This window comes from Suillus bovinus (assembly GCF_016758785.1).
Source record: "Suillus bovinus strain UH-Sbo-P2 chromosome Unknown EDB93scaffold_80, whole genome shotgun sequence".
NCBI classification, from domain to species: domain Eukaryota; kingdom Fungi; phylum Basidiomycota; class Agaricomycetes; order Boletales; family Suillaceae; genus Suillus; species Suillus bovinus.
The window spans coordinates 70,818-91,970 of record NW_024542136.1 but is presented as its reverse complement, the minus strand read 5'-3'; the positions used below and the strand labels follow the sequence as shown (position 1 = coordinate 91,970).

The 21,153-nt window shown below is 46.7% G+C and overlaps 8 protein-coding genes across 8 annotated transcripts; 1 reads left to right on the top strand and 7 right to left on the bottom strand.

Moving 5' to 3' along the window:
- Window positions 1–1,650: 1,650 nt before the first annotated feature.
- Window positions 1,651–4,198, bottom strand: EDB93DRAFT_879751 (cytochrome P450). Its single transcript, XM_041457793.1, has 11 exons — window positions 3,845–4,198; window positions 3,469–3,793; window positions 3,273–3,421; window positions 3,110–3,225; window positions 2,940–3,062; window positions 2,697–2,886; window positions 2,559–2,640; window positions 2,384–2,509; window positions 2,325–2,335; window positions 2,127–2,256; window positions 1,651–2,070 (listed from the first exon to the last, which is right to left on the bottom strand). The coding sequence occupies exons 1-11, from the start codon at window positions 4,041–4,043 to the stop codon at window positions 1,989–1,991; spliced, it is 1,533 nt and encodes a 510-aa protein (XP_041303184.1). The 5' UTR covers window positions 4,044–4,198; the 3' UTR covers window positions 1,651–1,988.
- Window positions 4,199–7,400: 3,202 nt separating this feature from the next.
- Window positions 7,401–9,233, bottom strand: EDB93DRAFT_1254814 (uncharacterized protein; the record flags this gene model as incomplete). The annotated part of the gene is made up of 6 exons (XM_041453687.1): window positions 7,401–8,019; window positions 8,058–8,068; window positions 8,127–8,255; window positions 8,315–8,575; window positions 8,632–8,991; window positions 9,051–9,233. The coding sequence occupies 6 exons, from the start codon at window positions 9,231–9,233 to the stop codon at window positions 7,401–7,403; spliced, it is 1,563 nt and encodes a 520-aa protein (XP_041303183.1).
- Window positions 9,234–9,602: 369 nt separating this feature from the next.
- EDB93DRAFT_1254813 (uncharacterized protein) lies at window positions 9,603–10,101 on the bottom strand (the record flags this gene model as incomplete). The annotated part of the gene is made up of 3 exons (XM_041453686.1): window positions 9,603–9,764; window positions 9,828–9,997; window positions 10,047–10,101. The coding sequence occupies 3 exons, from the start codon at window positions 10,099–10,101 to the stop codon at window positions 9,603–9,605; spliced, it is 387 nt and encodes a 128-aa protein (XP_041303182.1).
- A 1,182-nt stretch (window positions 10,102–11,283) lies between these two features.
- EDB93DRAFT_1254812 (uncharacterized protein) lies at window positions 11,284–12,042 on the bottom strand (the record flags this gene model as incomplete). Its single annotated transcript, XM_041453685.1, has 3 exons — window positions 11,284–11,541; window positions 11,599–11,913; window positions 11,968–12,042. The coding sequence occupies 3 exons, from the start codon at window positions 12,040–12,042 to the stop codon at window positions 11,284–11,286; spliced, it is 648 nt and encodes a 215-aa protein (XP_041303181.1).
- A 706-nt stretch (window positions 12,043–12,748) lies between these two features.
- EDB93DRAFT_1254811 (uncharacterized protein) lies at window positions 12,749–15,483 on the bottom strand (the record flags this gene model as incomplete). Its single annotated transcript, XM_041453684.1, has 10 exons — window positions 12,749–13,042; window positions 13,096–13,199; window positions 13,260–13,278; window positions 13,326–13,422; window positions 13,470–13,627; window positions 13,697–13,714; window positions 13,755–13,899; window positions 13,953–14,155; window positions 14,219–14,400; window positions 15,378–15,483. The coding sequence occupies 10 exons, from the start codon at window positions 15,481–15,483 to the stop codon at window positions 12,749–12,751; spliced, it is 1,326 nt and encodes a 441-aa protein (XP_041303180.1).
- A 281-nt stretch (window positions 15,484–15,764) lies between these two features.
- EDB93DRAFT_1093239 (uncharacterized protein) lies at window positions 15,765–15,923 on the bottom strand (the record flags this gene model as incomplete). The annotated part of the gene is made up of 1 exon (XM_041446496.1): window positions 15,765–15,923. A coding segment is annotated over one exon (159 nt), but the record flags the coding sequence as incomplete, so codon positions are not given.
- A 659-nt stretch (window positions 15,924–16,582) lies between these two features.
- Window positions 16,583–17,171, top strand: EDB93DRAFT_1107545 (uncharacterized protein; the record flags this gene model as incomplete). Its single annotated transcript, XM_041447737.1, has 3 exons — window positions 16,583–16,759; window positions 16,833–16,937; window positions 17,004–17,171. 3 exons carry the CDS (start codon window positions 16,583–16,585, stop codon window positions 17,169–17,171), a joined length of 450 nt encoding a protein of 149 aa, XP_041303178.1.
- Window positions 17,172–20,277: 3,106 nt separating this feature from the next.
- Window positions 20,278–21,006, bottom strand: EDB93DRAFT_1107544 (uncharacterized protein; the record flags this gene model as incomplete). Its single annotated transcript, XM_041447736.1, has 3 exons — window positions 20,278–20,475; window positions 20,657–20,763; window positions 20,868–21,006. 3 exons carry the CDS (start codon window positions 21,004–21,006, stop codon window positions 20,278–20,280), a joined length of 444 nt encoding a protein of 147 aa, XP_041303177.1.
- Window positions 21,007–21,153: the final 147 nt, after the last annotated feature.

Here is a 21,153-nt window from a genome sequence, read left to right as displayed (position 1 = left end):
GCTCCCGAAAGCTGCGTCTCGTTAATGAGCAACAAAATAACAGGGTCAACATGCATGGTGCAGGCAGAGAATCGAGGACTGAGTACTTACCTTATGATATCGATTGTGGGCTGTCCGAGCGATATTGTAAAGTTGTGTGAGCAAGTGGCAATAATAACTCACTTATGTAGTAGAACCGATTGATACGGTAGTACGTACGACGTGTTTGTCATGGGCGATTCTGGCTGGCAATGTCAGTCAAGTCTCAAGTTTTACATATAGTGACTGTTATTGAAGGAACCGAAACTTTGAAATTCAGCGAGTACGTGGTTTTCTCCGACGTTTGGACTATATTACCAAAGCTCTACTATACGGTCCTTTCAACAACTTTGTTCAAGGCATCACATGTGTCAATGATGACACCCAAACGCGCATGCTACTCCCACCTTTCATTGTCTTCCCAACTATACTAACTCAAGCAAATCAAGCTCTCGCCGCCGATTCTCGCCCAGTTGCACAAAGGCCAGAACTTCCATCTTGCGACACGCTTCGTCCCCGAATTGTATCACTGAGTTCCACTCTGTTTCTGATCACGGGGTCCACATATTCTCCCATTCTGTCGTGTTCAGGGTTTGATAGAAGTGTTTTGTTCCTCTGGACGGCGGTCTGTCGACTTTCGCACGAAGGAAACTGACTTCGTCCTGTCGAAAATGTACCTGTTTGGGACTCCACTGATACATTTACCACAGGTCGAAGTCAGTGGAGTATTGGCACTCACCATGATGGCACATCCTTGGTGAACACTCCACGAATCCGAGTACCGATACTGATACTGTTGGCATTCCACACAGCCTGTACCTGAAAAGGCGACATCGAGTCAGAATATGCGCAAGAAGACACGCGCGGGTCCCGGTGCGTGTTTTCTTATGTGACTTAGCACAATAGCTTCATCCCATGCAGCCTTAAACAGATCGGATACTATCATATCTGCGCACTGGACCCATCTATCCTCGTTCGAACCGACTTCGATGGTCTTTTGAGGTAGACTCCGATTCGTCGATCACTGCCCACAGGTTTGGAATTTGGGGTGTTGTTTGGTGTTGTCGTTCGTTGAGCGGACATATTCTATTTCTCACTCGCAAAGTTCAGACCTTCATGCAGCTCCTGGTAAACAAACTAAAGATTCGCATTCCGGAACGTCGTCCCCGGTAATATCATTTTTTAACAGCAAAATAAGCATGCGGCTGGCCATTCGCATTCTGCTCACCCAACTCATCGTAGGCCTTGCCATTTCGATCGCCGGGATTCCTCCAAGTGCGATCAAGATCACGTGACTTCTAGGTGTAAAGTTCGAGGTGATCCTCACCACATATAGGAGAGTTATAAAGCGTTGAACTCACCAAGCTCTTGATCCCCACTTCGTTGCCCTCGTGTCTTCTCAGAAGCGTAAAATCTCTGGTCGCAGTGGGTCGGATTTGCAATTCGTTTACAACTCTGTTCTCGAGCTGAAGAACGCAATTCAAGACTACGAGGGGTCTGACTCGTCTGACGACGAGGAAGGCCCAAATTGGCCTGATCTAGGTGAGCAGCTCAACGAGATGCTCTCTGTTGAGGTCGAAGCTGGAGGCGTCTAAGGTATGGCTCGAATTACGAAATAGCTTTGCATTAACCCCGCTTGCGTTGGACCGTCAGTCATAAACAGTTTCCATTACGACCTGCATATGCGACGACGTTCAACAACTACCAAGGACTCATCCTCCCGGATGCGCTGTACTTGGCCTTCGCACAAGGTCAACTGTACATAGCCCTGTCCAGGTTGTAAGATTGTCGCAGTATTCGGCCATTTTTTTCAGAGCAAAGCAGAAGCCTATCCGCACCACTTCTCCGATACTACTAGATTAATGCACACCACACCTGCATGAGTAACATAGATTCAGTATAATGACATAAGATATGTATGATATTGGAATGCATGACAGATTTAAACAACAATAATCATCTTCGTGCCTTTAATAGCCAACATCTTGTTCAATGAGCGCAATAGCTTTCGCAGAGCGAGGCTTGATAGAGCACTTGAAGGGTTTGGGATGACTGGGAATTCGTCCATCTAAACTAGCACTACAAATGCGATAGGATGCGCGACATACCTGATCGCGCCTGATGAGGAGTCAATCTCAGGGGTGTGCTCAACACCATTCTCGACGATCTTGGAAATATCAAACACGGCGAGCGACATCACGGTAGATATCCAGATGGAAGCGTCAGCGAGGTGGAGACCTGCACAGCAAAAGCAAGCAGATATCATCATACTGTTTGTTGGGGGTGCTTTTGTGAGTTGGACATACCAGGGCAGATCCTGCGGAGAAGAAAGTTAGCAATCCACTCAAAATTAATCCATGCGTACCGTCTACCAAAGCCGAAGCAGATCGTGCGAGGCTCGCGCTCGGGATCTCTTCCATCATTATCCAAGAAGCGTTCAGGGTTGAATTGCGAGGGGTTAGCATATGTTTGCGGGTCATTGAGCATGAACCTGACATGCAATTCTGTCATGTCGAATCTACACAAATGCAAGCACTGACCAGATGTTAGGTATGATCATGGATCCTTTCGGAATGTAGTACCCGTCATAGATATCGTCCTCAGAGACGCAGTGGGCGATAGCTGACCTTAGGCGATTGATTCTGGTCTGTAATGAAAAGAATACGTTAAACGCATACCTGTAGGGACGACAACATGCCAGCGTAGGGATTCCTTCACAAGGGCCTCGATATAGGGGAGGGAGTCGCGGTCTGCAAAGGAGGGAAGACGATCAGTGCCAACAACAGCATCTATTTCAGCCTGAGCCTTCTTCTGCACATCAGGGAACAGTGTCATCGCCAGAAAAATCGAATAGATTGTAGAAACTGTCTGGAAATAGATGTTAATTTCAAGATACGTCAATGAATCTAGGAGGAGCTAACCGTGTCGGCACCACCAGTGTATAGAGATAGAGCAGACCATTTCACCATGTGATCCTCCTCCGCAGACAAAGTATGACCTTTCAACAGATTTGAGGTGAAAGACAGTGGGGCAATCCCGGCAGCCTGTACTATATTCAACTCGTGATCGTCAAACTGTAGATGTGGATTACTATCTGATCCTTGGCGAATGTGTATGGTGCATCGACAGTCTCTTTGAGGGTCTGGCGCCATTCGCGGGCCAGGCGCTTGAATCCAGCACCAGGAAACCACTCGGGAACATTGGCCACTAGATATATTCAGTTCATCGCAAACGTCAGAACGCAGTAGTCTTACACCATGGCATGATGTTAACCATGAAGGCACCAGTATCGTTGGACTGCGATAATTGACGCATTGCGCGGTCTGCAAGGTCGACGAAAGGATCATTGTCATCCTGTACTTCATATCCATAAGAGATTCGCAGAATGATAGCGCCAGCGGTGCTAAAAAAAATTAAGATGTTATTCATGCAATGACGAATATTACATACTGTCGAATATGTGTTTGCAGTTGCTCAGGTTTTGCAAACACGCGCTTCAGGAATCGGCGGGTCTCTATTTCCTCGATCGGTTCATAGACACTCATAGCTGCGCGACTCCCCATGATGCGGTGGATGGTTTTGCGGTAATAACGAAAACGGTCACCATAAGAGAGAAAACCCAGAGCGTACTTCCAGCCAACAAGTTCACCACCCATTGTAAGAACTGGACGGTCAGAGTAGATAGAGCTTTTTGTGTCTAGCAATTCAATCGCTGCCTTGACAGAATTCAGTACAATGATGTGCCGACCCAGAACTTCGACATGCAAGATGTCACCTGCACAGCATAGAATTAGAATACTTCGTGTTGAAAACATGAGGGACTCGCCATATTTTTTGCCCCACCTCGCGAAGGTGAGCCAGGCCTTGTTGTGAGGAATGTCTGCGATGTTCCCAATGAGAGGCCACCTCGAAGGTCCAGGGGGATATGGTGCAGGATTCTTCTTGCTGAATGCTTGCATGACCAGATACACGCCGGCACTAGCAAGACATAGGTCCAGCCAAGTAACATGGGTGAATATGAGCATGCGGATAGCTGAGGAAAAGTAAGAGATCGTGCAGTGAGCGATAAGATATTGGTAAGTCTAAGAGGAGTCCTCTCCTGGACATTATATGCGTGAGCAGCTAGACTGGGGCCCCACATGCGATCAAAGCGGTCATAGTTGTTTGGCATGGTGACTGATGCGGCCATCATGCCCGGTCAAAGTTTGTGATGAGTCTGAATCCTCATGTTATGATCGCAGGCGGAAGTTAGTGAGGGAAGATATGGTTAGTACTAATCGAAGGCTACTAGTACGGCCAATAGCGTTCATAAGCCAGGCTGGTAACGAGCCTAGTTCATAAGAAGACACGGAGATCCGAGACGGTAGACCAACTATTCCCCGCCAAAACGAGATGATGTAAGTAGTAGTCAATGAATGTCAGCAGCTTGTCGGAATGTTCCGGCAACAGAAGTCCAACGTCCCTCCTCCCCTCCTCATTTGCACTGTCGACTTTCTTGAGACCCACTCACCAGTCCTGTTTCATTTTACTACCGTCAACTTACACGCCGTAGCTCATTAAGGAACCTCCCCACTGGTACCAATATTGTGAGTTTACTGACAATGGCTGATGTTAAACATCAAATAACAGACTCGAACACAAGGCATCTCAAGATGTGGTCTCGCCTGTACATTGTATAATGCTCTAGACTCATCTGCAGTTTGGAACTGACCAGATGCTTACCAGCAGCTTGTGATACCCACTCAAATTCCTTACGTGCTCTTGATTTTGCAGCACCTGCATATGCTGTCTCATAAATGAGGATCGAGTCTTAATTCGATCCTGTAAGCACACTTTCTCATGAGTCACGGTTTGGTTTGTTCTGACAAGCATCAAATTGAAAGGAGATAGGCTCTCGTACTCACCAGCAAACTTTGCCATTGCCGGATTAATTGACCTGATTCCAAGATCCTGGAAGACGTCTCTCATATACAGTCCATGATCTGCCGTACCGCCACTATACTTACACCGACATAGATCCCACCTCTTAAACGGCCAAGCAATCGTTTCGCTTCTCACAGCTGTTCTCACCTCCTGCCACAGGCCAACAATCAGCTGGCAGAAGGCAGAGAAGCGGTGTCGAGCACAGAGCTCAGTTGGTGGTTTGCAGTCGTCGGGAAGTTCTGGGAGCTGGCTTCCTGTCTCTTTGAGAAATGTAGAAGGTGTGTTGACAGTCGTATTTGCTAGGTCCCCTAAGGTGTTGCTGCCAGGATGAGGAGAAAAACCAGGTTGTATGAATATGTATTAGAACATAGTTCGAGGTGATAAGGCTTGCAAGGCGCAATCAGCTGCAGCTGAGGGATACTCAGCGTTCTAGATCACGAACGTTGGAAGAGGTACATATATACTAATCGAATTACGAAGTTAAAGACTGACTTGTGTGAATCTAAAGTACTGACAAATGAAATAGACATAAGACTTACTTCGCCGTGCAGGCCTGCGAGTTCTTAAGATCTCGTGCCAAGCAGTTAAGATGAAGGAATGAAGAAAAAAGACCATGGAAGGTGATACATGATGGTCAAAGAGCAAGCGCTGGAATATTGCGCACAAATCCACATATGACGAACGGCCGAAATTGAAGAAGTCAATGATGTAGGCTCCAGGAGAAGAAGGAATGACGAAACGGCTCTCAAATCGTAGCTCGCATGAGTGTTATGAATTCCACCAAAAAGACGCCAGGAGTACTTATCGCCATCCTTTAGAATGTGATGGGTGGTGATGCTGAACCACACTGTCGGAAATTTCCAGCGAGCCTTCGAATTCAATTTAAGACATTTTAAGGGATCTTTTCACACGGTACACTTATAATGCATGTTAATGGTGTACGAAAAAATTTCAAGGCACTTATAATGTCTGTCCAAATCATGTTAAGGCACTGTAATGATCCTGGGTGGCGTGTGATGAGCCTAACATTATAAGGCCATGAAATGATAGTGTAAGCATTGTAAACGGTAGCAAGGTAAATTCAGACAATTTCAAGACTCGTCGCTTGTATTTCGATGCTCTTGCTGGAATTCCCAAATAATGATAATAATAGTAATATTATAATGATAATAGTAGTAAAAAACAGCAATATTGGTCGCATTTGTACTGATCACGATACAGGTAAAAAAATGGTGATCGTAATACTCACATTATAGTAATCTGGCAGGTGGTATTTCTTGGCTGAAGGTCATGGGCTTGGTCCTGAATAGAGAAGCAAAAGGCATGGCGAGGTGAGGCGAGGTGCGAAGGTTGGGTAGCGATTCAGAGTGTGGGTCGAGGAGGTAGAGGTGGTGCCTGCGCAAACCTAAGACAACACCCCCCAAACAGCCAAGCCTGTGAAAAAGGACATGAGGCCGACCAAGACACCGACATAGGCAGCAGTATGCATGCCTACACGTGGCAGGAGGGTTGGTGTGTGCAGCACTGCGAGGCTCGTGTGGAGGAGGACAACGAGGGAGGTGGTTATGATGAATGGGATATGCAAGCTGTCGTAGGAATGCATTTGTGAGGTCGCGTGAAGGAAATTTTTGAGTTGGTCAGTTACAGGGACGGATGACAGTTGGATTGATATGTCTGAGAGGGGGAGGGAGAGTGCACGAGCGTCATGTCGAGAGCGCTTCCAAATAATATCGGATTTCATACTAATGGGATGAGCAGAGCCGTGAAGCTTGTAGTAGAGACCACATCTGCATGTATATAAGATATCGGTATGAATATAGAAGAACAAAAAATGAGAACTTACACGTTGCAAACGGTTCTTGCCTTCAGCGTCCTTCCTCCGCTGAGGAGTTGCAGTTGTGTGACAGTTGTAGCACTGTGCGCTACTCACAAGGAGGCAGAAGTGGTCAACTGTGGCTAGGGATCGAGATGTCCTCGTCGTTGAGAAGGAGAAAAATTTTAACATTGACGACTGCACCATATTGATAGACTTGATTTCAATGGACAAGCATTGAATTGCCTCGAGAGAGAGTGTTGGTATTAATGCATGGATTGAGATAAATAAGAGTCGAGTAGTCGACAGAATATTCGGAGTTGATGACGATGTCTGTTCAGAGGTGGAAATGGTTGAAATGAAAGAAGACTCAACAGAAGCATTGATCAGAATAGAGCTCAACTTGTTTGGCCTTGTGATTATACTACCCTAATTGGGATGCAATTTTACGACTTAGTAATCATTTAAATGCTGAATCAAGAGATGTGCAATGTGCTGTTGGGTGGGGGCATCCGAGAATTAAAAGCTGTTGGAAGGTGACAATGGGTAAGCTGGAGTTAGCATTTATAGTTGTAGGTAAATGTAAACAAATCAGAGGGCAACAGGTTCAACAAATTAATAAAGTGAGACTCAGATTCCACTAAAATTACTTCCTCCCCGACACCTTCCTCGGTTTGGCACCACCATTGCGTGTAACACGCTTGAGTGCTGGAGGAGGAGCCAAAGGAACAACAGGGACCATGTCCGAGTCCACCAGAGTCTGAACAGCCTGAGCGGTAACTCGATGTTGAGCCACAGACACCCTACCACCCCTGGATGCAGATGGCGCCAAGTCAGTTCTAGCGCCATCCAGTGAGAGCTCACCAATGTCAACTTCGAGTTGGAGCTGAGTGGTGGTGGCGGGCCCTCCCGGATTGCTGATAGACATTGCAGTCTGGTAGTTGACAGTGGCGACTGCATTCATGTCAGCACGACTCGCAGAAGTTGGAGCATAAGTGATGTGTGAAGATGACAGAAGTTGTGGTGCAGGAATGGGGATGGTTTGTGGTGCGGAGGCAGGATCTTCTAACTGCTGTAAGAAGTCGTCTTCCCAGGTGTGAGGTTGGGAGGCAGAGGGTGGAGTAGGGGTACCACTAGTAGCTAGGACTGAGCTCATGCTGAAAACCTCCTGGTTGTAATAGTTGATCACACTCGTAGCCCATGGGCTGCGCTTGAATAGTTGCTCTAAGTAAAAATCAAAGTCTTGTGCATAATCAATTTCGTGGCTGGTCCGGTTGCTGTGAGCTCTTGATCATGCATTAACAAGAAACGCGCCTGAGAACAAGACGAGATCAGCATGCATGCAAAAGTCAGAAGATTATAATGCGCTCACCACAATAGCAGCACCTGCGATCAGACCTTCTGTGACACACTGCATAGACCAACGCTGACCCCTGGCCTTCGGATGACCTTTGGTCTTCCCAGACAGTGAAGCCTTCCCGAATATTTCAACTCGGATGATCTGAGGGACGGAGTCAGCCCTAATGTACTGCTTGGACAGCAGCTGAATACATCACTCACCTTGGCCATGACTGGTGTTTTGAGGAAGGCATCTGGAACTAGAGCAGAAGGATCCATGAACAGAATGGGGGCTAGATGTGTATACTTTTTGCCACCAACATCCTTCTTTAAGAGAGCAAGGAGTTGCGCATTCTCCTTCTTTTTAGCAGCCTCGTCAGTGAAGACGGTCGGGTTGAGTTTTAATGAAGAGAAGATCAAACCAGCGCAGTCCTTGAGACTATGCAGTATGTTTGACCTCTTGGAATTAACCGCAGCACGAAACTAGAGTATCTCATACATAAGTGTTGATGCGCAGACAGAGGGAGAATTGGACATACCGCTGATCCAAACTGTGGGTAGGTCTCCATTGGTTTATGCAAAGCCTTGGGTATGCACTGATAAAGCTCAGCCATCGCACCATTGAGTTTCGCTTCAGGTGAAGACCAACACGTGTCACTGCGTGGATCAATGTCTGGCTGGGGTTTTGTTGGAAAGAGCCCGCTCATGACCCAAAAGTAGTTGAGCATGGCATACATCTTGCCCGCACGGGCGATGTCATTGTCGATGGTTGATGTCTTCTTAAGGACTCGGTTTCGGCTGCATGCAGGGACAGCAGCCTGGAGCATAGCGTGGTCTTTCTTGAGAGCGCGCAACTCAGACCAAACAGCAGTATATGCTTGTTGTGCCACTTCTAGTGCCTAGAGATTCAACTGCTACATCAACCGAACCAAGAGAATGGCAGCATGAGTGAACTCACCCTGCGGACTTTGTGCATGGGCGCATCAGGCTGAGGCATTGTCAAGACCATCCTCAGGGTGTCAAGATCGCTCCAGGCATCAAACTCGTTGTCTTGCTCATCATTTCCAGATTTGGACTCAGTATCCTCAATAGCATCGAGTTCTGCTGTGAAGTCGTCTGAGGAATATCCAGCCTGGGGCATGACAATTAAACTAAGACACAAGAAATTTAAGTCTGAACAGTGGAGATATGAGACACAACAATTTCACTTGCCTGGTTCCATGTTATAAAGACGTGACCCTGCACAGGGCCAGTTGCTCCACAGCATCTTACCGTCCTTGCTGTTGACATGTGGCGTGTTTAGTTCAGCCTTGGCAAAGTCGACATGTAATAAAAGCTGCAGGTACTTTAACTTCAGTACCAATTACTATCAAATGACTAATGAACACGACAATTTGGACTTACAGTGGGACAGATTCTCGTACATGTCTTGAGTCCAGTGATACGATTGGATTCAATCTTGGGTTTCTTTGTTACTCTCTCTTTGTCAAGTAGAAGCTCCTTGTCCTCTTTAGTGCCCAACGAGGGAAACTTGTGTTTGCTGCGTGTAGTCACGCTTGAGATTTTCTCGAGAAAGGAGCGTTTTAGCGAGCTCTAGACCCTGCGTCAACTTGTTCTGCAACTGCGAAAGCTTATCGGATGATGTCACTTGCGAAGCACGGGTCTTGAGGCCCTGTGACACAAATCAAGAGTGTCTTGTGGTGGTCCAGTAAATAGACTTGCATGGTGCAAGAACTATTGGAGATATGGGAGAGCGGAGCTGAGTATGGATTTGGTGTGCATGGTGTGGGCAGAGGAGATGGCTGTGTTGTTGGAGATATGGGAGAGTGGAGCTGAGTATGGATTTGGTGTGCATGGTGCAGGCAGAGGAGATGGCTGTGTCGTTGGAGATATGGGAGAGTGGAGCTGAGTGCAGTCAGACGAGATGATGTTAAGAAAAGAGAGATCTACATACATATCTGGACACTGTAGTTCTGATTCAGACTGATAGAGGTGAAGTAAGGAGACATTGGAGCTGGTCACTGGCGTGCTGGACGTGACTTCATGTGCACAAACATGTCACTATCGATGTGGTCGACCACGAGGAATTCATCTCGGTGATCAGGATCAGGGAAACAAACAGTGCCATGAATAAAAGACTGGACTGGAATGAAGATCGAACTTGCCCTTGGGACAGCTTTGACACAAGTAATTTGTAGATCATGGTCTGACCTGTGAGAAGCACCAATGGCAGTGAATGGCTGAACCAGTGCAAACTCAAAGGAACCAACATCCAGAAGCTGACAACTGAATATAAAAACAAGGCGAACAAAGACTGATACTTCCTGGGCGAGTTGTGTTACAAGAACATCTAGACGCTTGGGCCCCTACTATTTTTCTCCTAATCCTCCTCGTATCAGCCCTCGCATCATACCCTTACCCCGACCTTACCCTTGTCATCCTCGTTATCCTCGCATTCCCTTTCGCCCTCTACCTGTCGCTTCAGCAAAGCCAGTACATCTGGCCGGATCCTTTCGCTGACGAAGCATACCCATGCTCCGTTTCACCACCTGACTGATCCTGCGGACAGTCCCCTTGCCCTTACCGTCCGGACGGTAACCTATGATATGATGCACGACGCATCCCCTTTGCCCTGTTCCCTTTTATGATCTCTGACTCGGTGCGCAGTCGCACATGCGACTTATACTTAGATCCGCAGTTGCACAATCATGCCCCTGCGCGTTTCACTTCTTATTTCGATCTTTGACTCACTTTCTTATCTAGCACGTTCTACTCAGACCGAACGTGCCTTCCTGTTATAGTCATACCCTTTGCCGATTGCCTCTCCCGGTAGTACGAGTTATCACCCACTAATACGTCTCCTGTCCTCTATATAAACTCGCTACCATGTACCATATTCCTTAACTTGAATCTACTTGGTTCTTGACCTCCTACTCTCACCAGAGTGATCCTTCTGCCTCGCCAGCAGTCTATATTCTATCTTCTTATCTGCTCTTCGCGGATAAGCCTATAGTCTCGACCTTTGCTCATCGACTTCGTCGACGAACAAAGCCCCTGTTAACTAGTCGGACTTCTGTCCTTCTAATTAACGACGATCCTTACGATTAACCTTCGGGTGTCGTAAGCCTAGGCCGATATAGCTTATCGTCTCGCACCCGCGTGACATAAGCTACCCGATTTGGACATAGGCGTTAAATCGTACTTGCCGAAGACACACCAAGTACGACCCCTAACCTTGGGCTAGCCCAAGGACGTCCACAGACCGTTGACGACACAAGCTCTGTTTGAGCGTCGCCAACAGATACTATCCAAGTCGTAACAAGTTGTATAAGTGTACAGTCATAGTGCAGTTGCCCATGGAAGCCTGGAGTGCATTGAAGGTAGTTGGTAGTTTGCTTCCAGTCGACGGTAGACTCGTAGTGAACTTTGAGAAAGCGATGTTCACGAATCTGGTTCAGAAATACATAAATCAGTACAAGACACATACTAAAACAAGATCAACTCACCAAGAAGTTTGTCGGTATGGTGACCCATCTTTCCAGTTGATATCCATACGTCGGTAATGAGTTGTTGATAAAATCAGAAAACTTCTTACGAAAGCCTTGAAATGCACAATCCAATTGGCCGCTGTGGGTCTCGGTGTCTTGGATGGCTACAGGCTGTTGCATTGAACCAAGTTTGATGTGCCCCTCGAAAGCAACAGGATTCAGGTCTTCATCGTCATCATTGCCCTCTCCTGCAAATGTGCGCTGCTCGTCAAGCATGTCCACGTGCGCTCTCAACATTTTGGCTGCGAATTTGCGCGTGTCAACATGCAGTATCTAACAAGATCTTTACATGAGTGAACATCAGATGCTATAATGTTAGAAACATACCTGGTCAGCGACGTCCTTTCCATTTGACTGGCGCTCGTAGGCCTCTTTGAGGGGGCCATGAAGCTTCTCATTCATATGGGTGCTGTAGTTGCATACTGCACCCTTCATTCGGATGTCCCTAGTTGTGTTGTAGAAAGCTGATCTCTGCTGGGATCAGCAGAAATCATACTACCTAGACAACAATTATTTAGGTAGATCTTAGCACGAACCTAGTCTGCTATACTTGTAGAGCAAGTGCGTTCAATCCTATAGGGGTTGCTAATTGGTATTGGTAGTAAAAATGTGTCAGTAATGCAAATAACAAAATGTCTGATGGTGCGAAATGATGTCCAAAGGTAATCCGATGATGTCCGAAGGTACTTATCCAATGTCCGAAGCCAAAGTGCAATGTCTGAGATTTCGGACTTTCGGACTTCATGATAATAGGTCGGAAACTTTATGATGAGTGTCGGATTGCGAGCGGTATGTGCGAGTATAACAAGTGACGGAGTATGACGGTGAACGAATGGTAATATTTCGCAATGCAACTAAGAACTACGAGAATATTCTGGGTGATCCGCAGAGTCGGGAAACGGCTCCTAACTACTGGATCATGATTGCTACGGGTCACCACAGAGTATTTAAGTAAGTACTTAGAAATCCGGAAACTACAGGCGAAGATAGTAGCGATATATTTCGGGTCCGATGTCCTATGTAATAAGACATGAGGTGCTGTGGACATGTAATAATGCGGTCCGAATGTCAGAAAACATGCACAGAAATGACTACACACCTAGTGAGGCTAGTTCGGATGGATAGGACACGGGATGGACAAGTGCACGCGAAGTGCGATCGGCCAATGTGATGTCCGAAGGTCCGATGCACCGGATCCGATATGGAGTGGCTCGGACATGTGCGAAAGTGCGTCGGACATGTGCGCATATGTTTCAGGTGTTGACGTGAGTATGGAAATACGTGGTTTTGAGCCCAATGCCGTGACCATCGCTACAGCGTGCTTCCAGAGATGCGCCTTTGGAAAGTCCCAGTCAAGCTTGAGACCTACAATGGGAGAATTGAGAGCACATTCGATGTATTCCTAGAATGTGTGATCAACAATCTATTTAAAAAGTGAATGAACAAAACATTTACCTTGAGTGCGCTATCAAAAATGAGTAGTTCAGCATCAATTGCTGCCAGTGTGCTTGATGTATGCACTGTCGAGACCAATATAGCTATCCAATTGAAGATAGCTACTAATAACGTGAAGAAGTTTATACCCTTCTGGGCTGGTCCTCTGGTTCAAGACAGTTTACCTGCAGAATAGAAGGCTTGCTGCGCGTCAGTTAGTATTAGAAAGCCAAAAGCCTCATGATATGTACCTTGGATAGATCTTGCATCTTGTTACCATCACTGAAGGTAATGTGGATGATGGTGCTGAAATGATTAAGATTGCGCCATCGAGGGAAACTAGCAACCCTACTGAAGGTCATGAGTTGACGAGAATCGCAATGTGAATGACTTACTGTTTCTCGACCTTTGACTCTTCATCATGTCCAAGCGCTTTGAGGATTTTCTTCAACTCCTCGAGTAGGTGCCTCCACATACCAAGATGGAGGGCATGAAGGCAGTCAAAACTGATGGCTTGATGAGGGTCAGAGTGCGCAATGAGCCAGAAAACATTCTGTTGATGAGATATTAGTAACGAAAACATGGAGGCGAAACGAGAGAGTGAATATTGCCGATAACTTACCGCGAACAGCACGCAATCCTAATGCCTTGAGTAGTTCCTCACCTCGAGCTTTGCTGACCTTGTAAACATTGAGTGCGGCTATTGCTTCTTCCACTGTTCTAAATGCAAATGTCTTTGATAGCTCGCTAAGTTTTTCAAGCAGTACAAGACATACTGGACAGGGACATTTGCTATGGTGGCCACGAATGAGAGACATCATACATCTAAAAACAGTCTAATATCAGATTGTGGACATGTGTAAGAATATAGAACTTACTGTTCTTCATAATCAGCAGAAAGTATCAGAATAATGGGAAACAACCAGCGTGCGATCTTGTCATAGCAAGTATGTGAATAACCAGACTTTGAGTGTTGCGCGACCAGTTCCAACAGTTTTAAGAATGCCTCGTGCCATATGACACACTTGAGGTTTACGAAGCCTGGCTTGCCTTCTTCATCTGCATCTTCAGATACCTGCAACTATAATGAGTCACATCAGAAGATTCAATCAGAATGTTGACATATGATTGGCAACCACCTGACAACACGGCCACCGCTGATGCCCTCTCCGTTCCGTATGCCAACTGGCAAATTTGCACAATGGACCACAACAGGATATCCCTTTACTGTACCATGGGACGACAGTCTTGTCTTGTCCGCATACAGGATGAAGCAGAATGGAGTGGCCTTAATGTCACTTGGAAGGCGACTCTGATTTGTTGATGCTGAGTGAGAGTAGATAGTGATATTAACAAAGATTACATGCCTGGACGTCCCACCATCGATCACTGTTACAAGAACATCTTGATGCTTGGGCCCCTACTATTTTTCTCCTCATCCTCCTTGTATCAGCCCTCGCATCACACCCTTACCCCAACCTTACTCTCGTCATACTGGTCATCCTCGCATTCCCCTTCACCCTCTACCTGTCGCTGCAGCAAAGCCAGTACATCTGGCCAGATCCTTTTGCTGACAAAGCATATCCATGCTCCGTCCCACCATCTGACTGATCCTGTGGACAGTCCCTGCTACTCTTACCGTCCGGATGGTAACCTATGATACGACACATGCTGCGTCCCCTCTGCCCAGTTCCCTTTCTTGATCTATGACTCGGTGCGCAGTCGCGCATGTGTACTTATACTTAGCTCTGCAGTTGCACGGTTGTGCCCCTGCGCGTTTCACTTCTTATTTCGATCATTGACTCACTTTCTTATCTGCATGTTCATGTTCACTCGTGTCTCACCTTGAACGTGCTTTCCTTTTATAGCCTTACCCTTTACCTGCTTACCTCTCTTGGTAGTACAAGTTATCACCCACTAATATGCTTCCTGTCCTCTATATAAACTCGCTACCATGTACCATATTCCTTAACTTGAATCTACTTGGTTCTTGACCTCCTACTCTCACCAGAGTGATCCTTTCTGCCTAGCCAGCAGTCTATATTCTATCCTCTTATCTGCTCTTCACGGATAAGTCTTTAGTCTTGATCTTTACTCATCGACTTCGTCGATGAGCAAAGCCCCTGTTAACTAGTCAGGACTTCTGTCCTTCTAATTAACGACGATCTTACGATTAACCTTCGGGTGTCGTAAGCCTTGGCCGATATAGCTTATCGTCTAGCACCCGCTTGACATAAGCTACCCGATTTGGACATAGGCGTCAAATCTTACTTGCTGAAGCCTCGCCAAGTAAGACCCCTAACCTTGGGCTAGCCCAAGGACGTCCTCGACCGTTGACGACACACGCTCTGTTTGAGCGTCGCCAACAGATACCATCCAAGTTGTAACAATCACCTGTCCAAGGCTCATTGTAAAAGCATTCAAACTCCCTGCCAGTTGTGCTTGAAAACTCATTGTGCATCCCAGACAAAATGTGGAGCAAGCAGTGGATTAGCTAACAAATCAAGAGCCCAGTCCCACAGAGGCAGCGCGTGAGTCTCATACACTTGTTGTTCTTTTTTGTAAGGAACAGTGATGTCGTGTTTTACAAACTAATTCACAACATATATCATACAAAATGTGAGATTTATTAATGACATACTGGCGTCACCTGAGCAGCTGCGTGTTCCCAAGCTTTGCGCAGCTCATTATCATTTGAGAAAGTTACCCTGGCTCTCTCCTCTCGATATGCAACCAATGAGCGCAAGGAGTGCATTAATTTGTGATTTATTGAGTGCGGCATTGAGTGCAATCTCCGCAAATTCAAAGTCGCTGTGGGAACAGAAAGGACGCCAGGGCTCTTCATCTACAGGGAGCTCTTCCTCAGGATTATTTGCTTCAATGAGTGCGAGAGGGACCCATGCTGATGGCGATGTGATATTGCACGATGGATGTATTGTTTATCGATGTCATTGCATAAGAATATCTCACGCTTTTGATGACCTCAGCCACCTTGAAAGGCACTTTTAATGTACCTTTCAATGCACATGACCCAACTTGTAAGCCGGCGGCATTACAATGGCCTGTGACTTTTTTCTGACAACATCCAAGCATCACCAGTATTAGAACCCTTCACACAGTACACCATGCCTCTGATCTATTAATAATAATGTTGTAGTATGTCTCCTAATTTTAGGGCATCAGTCTCGCTGTATGTATCGATATACTCCTAATCTATGGGAACACAGCTCACCTTTAGCGCCATAGGCACAAAACCTTGTTTCAGACCAGAAAAGCCCTCCTTTCGCCCAATTACACTCAACAAACTGTCACCACAAAATAAGTACACACTGAGCATCACTCACTCAGAAAACAGAGATTCAATGTGTAAGTAGTGCTGCCGTGGTTTGGTCCAGAACCACAGTCCAAACCTGACCAACGGCCAGGTTCTTCCTTGGTTTGGTCCGTGGTCCATGAATTGCAGCGGACCGGACCTGAGTGAGGTTCACGGTCCACCATTTGCCCGAACATGTTCTATGTTGGTTTGAACCTTCCCCAAACCTGGTCCGAACCCCAAACCACGAGAAGTTCTGTCACATTGTCGAAGCATGTTTTGACACTGCCTTTGATGATTCGCCTTGGCCTCAAGGATTCTCGAGCTTCAATACTTACTTGTTTCTGTCAAATGCAGAGGCTCATTGACAAGGTAAGTCATGATATGCACTGTTCAAACTGAACAGTGTGAGTGTTGTGCTTGTAATGACCATGTCCTCGCACAGATCCTTATCATACCAACACCCTATGATGCTATTACGATCCTCCACCAGCTGTTTGTCCACCGGCTGTCTGATTTGCTTGCACATAAAGTGTGCAAGCCTCAGCAGGTAAGCAATATATTCAACATGGCTTATTCAGACTCATGCGCTGTCAATGCTAACGGTTCTCTCAAGGATGCCAAGGACATCGTCTTCTACCACGATCCCAATGATTCTGTCCCCATTGACACCACGTCCTCTGCCCCCCAGCCATCATCATCTACTAATCCTCCTCAGGATGCCTTCTCTATGCTACTGAATACTGGGCGCAAACCAACACCAGTTACAGCTGGTGCTCGATGATTCATTCGGACCTCTAAGCCATCTGCTCGCCTCCGGGATGCTGAGAACATTTATTCAACCTCGACCTCCACCAGCTCAACAAACCACAAACGTGCATTGTCTAGCACTACTGAACTTCAACTTCAACCGGCTCACAAAAAGGTTTTATCATGTCTGTTATCAGATGAGGATAGCCTTGATGACAATGATGCTGGTCATGACACTGACCCTTTGGAGGACCAGCCCGAAGCCGAACCTGAGGATGCCATCCAAGCAACTTTGCCGAAGACTGAATGTACCTGCTGACATTCGCACTGTCTTCACTCGCCATGAAACACACTGGGTATGCAACCCTTGCAAGTATGTAATTAGAACTGTGTGTATTGTGTTCTGCTAATGTTTGGTAGGGACGCTGGTGAACCTGAGAGTAAGCATGTCTTTCGAGGAGGTATCTCTACACTCCGCACACACATCAGTCAGTATGTTCTTTCAATGTCATCTCTTACTTTTGCTGATATCTATTAGTAAAAAAACCACTTTCAATTCTACAAGGCTCACTGCCAAGCAGCAGGGATTACTATGCACCCTCATGCCATTCCGACTAGCGAGGATCAGGCTCTGTAATTTTCAGCTAATGTTTTGCATCAAGTGTTGCTGAATCATTGACAGTTCCAGACAATCCACCCTTGATACGATCCTCGTCACCAAGGTGCCTGTATTTACCAAGGAAGGACTCCTGGAGTACATAATGGAACTTATTGTGACCGAAGACGAAGCGCTGCAGCTGGTCGACAAACCAGCCTTCCGAAACTTACTTCGCTATGTTTGGCCTGGCCTTACTGAGAGAGACATACCTCACCACACCAAGCTTACTGAGACCATCAAGGCATGCACATTAGCTATAGTCAATGTCATACGTGAACGTCTCACAAAGGTTGATAGTAAAGTTTCCATGATGTTCGACTCTTGGACTTTGATTATTGGCGACCCATTTTTCTCTGTCACTGGCCATTACATTTGGAACCCGGATGATAAACCCCTGCAATGGGAGTTACGTTGTGAGCAACTCAGTTTTGAACACATTGAGGGCGATCACAGTGGGCAAAATATAGCTCGTATGCTTATTAACTCAATTGACACATATGATGTCCAAGCTAAGGTAAGGTCTGGCCTCTACTATCTAATGGTAAAGCTAATGGTTTGCTTCATTTGCTTCGTGCAGGTTGGATGGATGACTTCCGACAATGCCAGCAACAACGATACGGCAATGAAGGAAGTTGCTCGCGAAATCGATCCAGAAGGTGTCCAATGGATACCTGCCACACACCGCATTAGATGCCAGGAACACATTCTGAACCTTGCGGCACGACACTTTGTAGATGCAGTTACGAAGAAGACCCATCAGGCACTTGATAAGGGAGATGATGCTGAACTCGACATCTTAAACAAGGAGCTTGCAACCTTGGAAGTTAACAGCAACCGTGACTGCGAAGATGAGTTCAACACTGGTGATTCGCTTGGCAAAGTGCTTGCACTTATAGAGCAGGTACGTTATTTTATTTTTATCCTTATCCTTATCCTATGCTCTTACTGATTGAGATTGTTAGATACGCAAATCGCCTCAAGCTCATGCCTTCTTCAAGAAGGCCTGCAAAGAGGAGAACATATTCAAGCTTGAGTTATTGCAGTGGATCCGAACTCATTGGGTGTCCCTATACAAATGTCTCGACCGCATGCTACTCTTACGTCAGGTACATTTTTTTTCTATTCAGTGTTCATGAATCTGATATTTATATTTTAAACAGGCCATCAACCATTTCACCAATCTCGCTGATGAAAGCAAAGAGGTGCCAAATCTTCGTAACAAGTCTTACGATGATTTCAAGCTCGACCAGAGTGACTGGAGACACCTCGGACTTGTTCATCAAGTCCTGAAGGAGCTGGCTACCGCCCAGCAAACTTTCTCCTCCGCAAAACACCCTACCGCATGGCAAACAATACCTACATTGGAGTGTTTGGCTGACCGGTGACAAGAGATGGCCAACGATATACAGTATGCGCCGATTGCCGATGCAATCAAGCAAGGACTCAAGAACGTCAACAAATACTACAAGAAAACAAGTGACTGGGATGTATATTTTATTTGTCTCGGTGAGCATTTATAAAAACTTCACTTTCCTCCCATCTTCCTCCCCCATCATACCTATTCACTGCCTCATATGAAAAACTTCACTTCCCTCCCATCTTTACCTATCTCCCACCTCATATGAAAAACTTCACTTCCCTCCCATCTTTCCCTCCTATTGTACCTACTACCTCCCTCTCTCTTCACCACCTCGTATGGAAAACTTCACTTCCCTCCCATCTTTCCCTCCTTGTGCCCGCCTCTCTACAGTCCTTGACCCCAACTATAAGCTTGTTCATGTTGAAGAACGGTGGGACAGTCAAGACGTTGCGGATGGGAGGGCTCACCTCAAGACTGTCGTAAGTATTTGTTCAGACTCATCATTGTCCTTTGGCTTACATTCTTCTACAGTTTGACAAGTACTATAAACCACCAACTCGGACGCCTGTCGATGAACCTGCTCCACCAACAAGACCCTCACTAGAAAACCGGTATGGCGATGCATGGATGTGTGAGGCCATTAAGGCACGTCAAGCTGCAGACCAACTTGCTCGCAATCCTCGTCAAGAACTCACGGTGTATCTGTCTTCACCACTAGAGGAGGCCAACAATGTTGTTGCCTGGTGGGGGCTTCATTCTTTACAATTCCCTACTGCTTGCACGTATTGCGCACGATTATTTGCCCATCCAGGGCAGCTCCGTCCCCTCCGAACAGGCTTTCTCAAGCAGAGGGATCACCTCCACCGTGCGACGCAATGCACTCGCATCATCCATGTTTGGCTCGTTACAGTTGTTAAAGGCGGTGTATAGGAATGGCCATGTTTCTGCGACAGTCGAGGCAGAAGCTGTGTAGTTGGATGTGTAGCTATGAGTACCTACCTATGTTTTTTTTTTACTCATTGTAAATAAATTTGGTTCGGTTCACATTCGAACCTGAAATTAACCGGACCTGACCATCCTGAATAGTGATGTTCCGGCCCGGCTTGGGCTCAAAGCCCCGGCTTAGGCTCGGCCTGGGGGGGGCTTAGGCTCACCAGATTTCAAGCCTGAGCCATGAGCCCAAGCCGGCCCAAAGCCGGGGCTTGGGCCCATGCAAGCTGCGGCCCACATGCTGAATTGCTTGAAATTGATGTCCAAGCTCCACCATGTTGTTCCCAACACCACGAACACCATGTGCAAACGCCCAGCACACGTCAGCAACTGCTGACGTGGCTCAGATGAATACAGACGATGGACGAGAGCAGGAGAAGGCAGTGAGAAAGAGAAGGTGGACAATTGGCACTTGAGATGACTAGTGCTGAATACTGATGGATTATGTCACGACCCAGATTAGTACATCTTGAAGGGGCTCAGTATTATTAGTTGGTAATGTATCACTTACCTGGTTTGTATCTTCAAGCATGGCATCCCAGTTATGTTCGTGTGCAAGAGCAATAGCACGGTGCCCATAGCAGACGAATTTTCCTTTCTTTCTTGTGTGAATATGATCTGTGGTATGGTCAAATCATGTGTGTCATAGTAAGAGTCAATAATGAGGACGTGCCAATTGCTGAACACACAATGGCGACCGCTTGTAGGGTGTGACCACTGACGTGACAAGGTGTCATACCAAAGCCGCAGCTTGGGCCGTTGGCTTAGGCTTTTCTGAATCCAAGCCCAGGCCTGGGCTGGGCCCAGCCTATTTGGGCCCGGCTTGGGCCAGCCCAGGGCTTCAAGCCGGGCCTTGCACATCACTAATCCTGAACCGTTCGCCAAGGTCCAGTTCGAGGTTCATTGAGTCTGGTAGAACCGGACCTGGGTCCGGTTCTTGATTCTCGCTCGACCCTCTGTGAACCGGACCGAACCGGACCACGGCAGCACTACGGTGTAAGAGACAGC

Excerpts from the sequence above, each read along its gene's own strand:
- EDB93DRAFT_879751 (XM_041457793.1), bottom strand. The coding sequence starts at position 4,043 with ATGCTCATATTCACCCATGTTACTTGGCTGGACCTATGTCTTGCTAGT. Across the intron at positions 3,226-3,272 it reads GGTTAACATCATGCCATGGT|TGGCCAATGTTCCCGAGTGG; the intron begins GTAAGACTACTG and ends GAATATATCTAG. Across the intron at positions 2,071-2,126 it reads TCCTCATCAGGCGCGATCAG|TCATCCCAAACCCTTCAAGT; the intron begins GTATGTCGCGCA and ends ACGAATTCCCAG.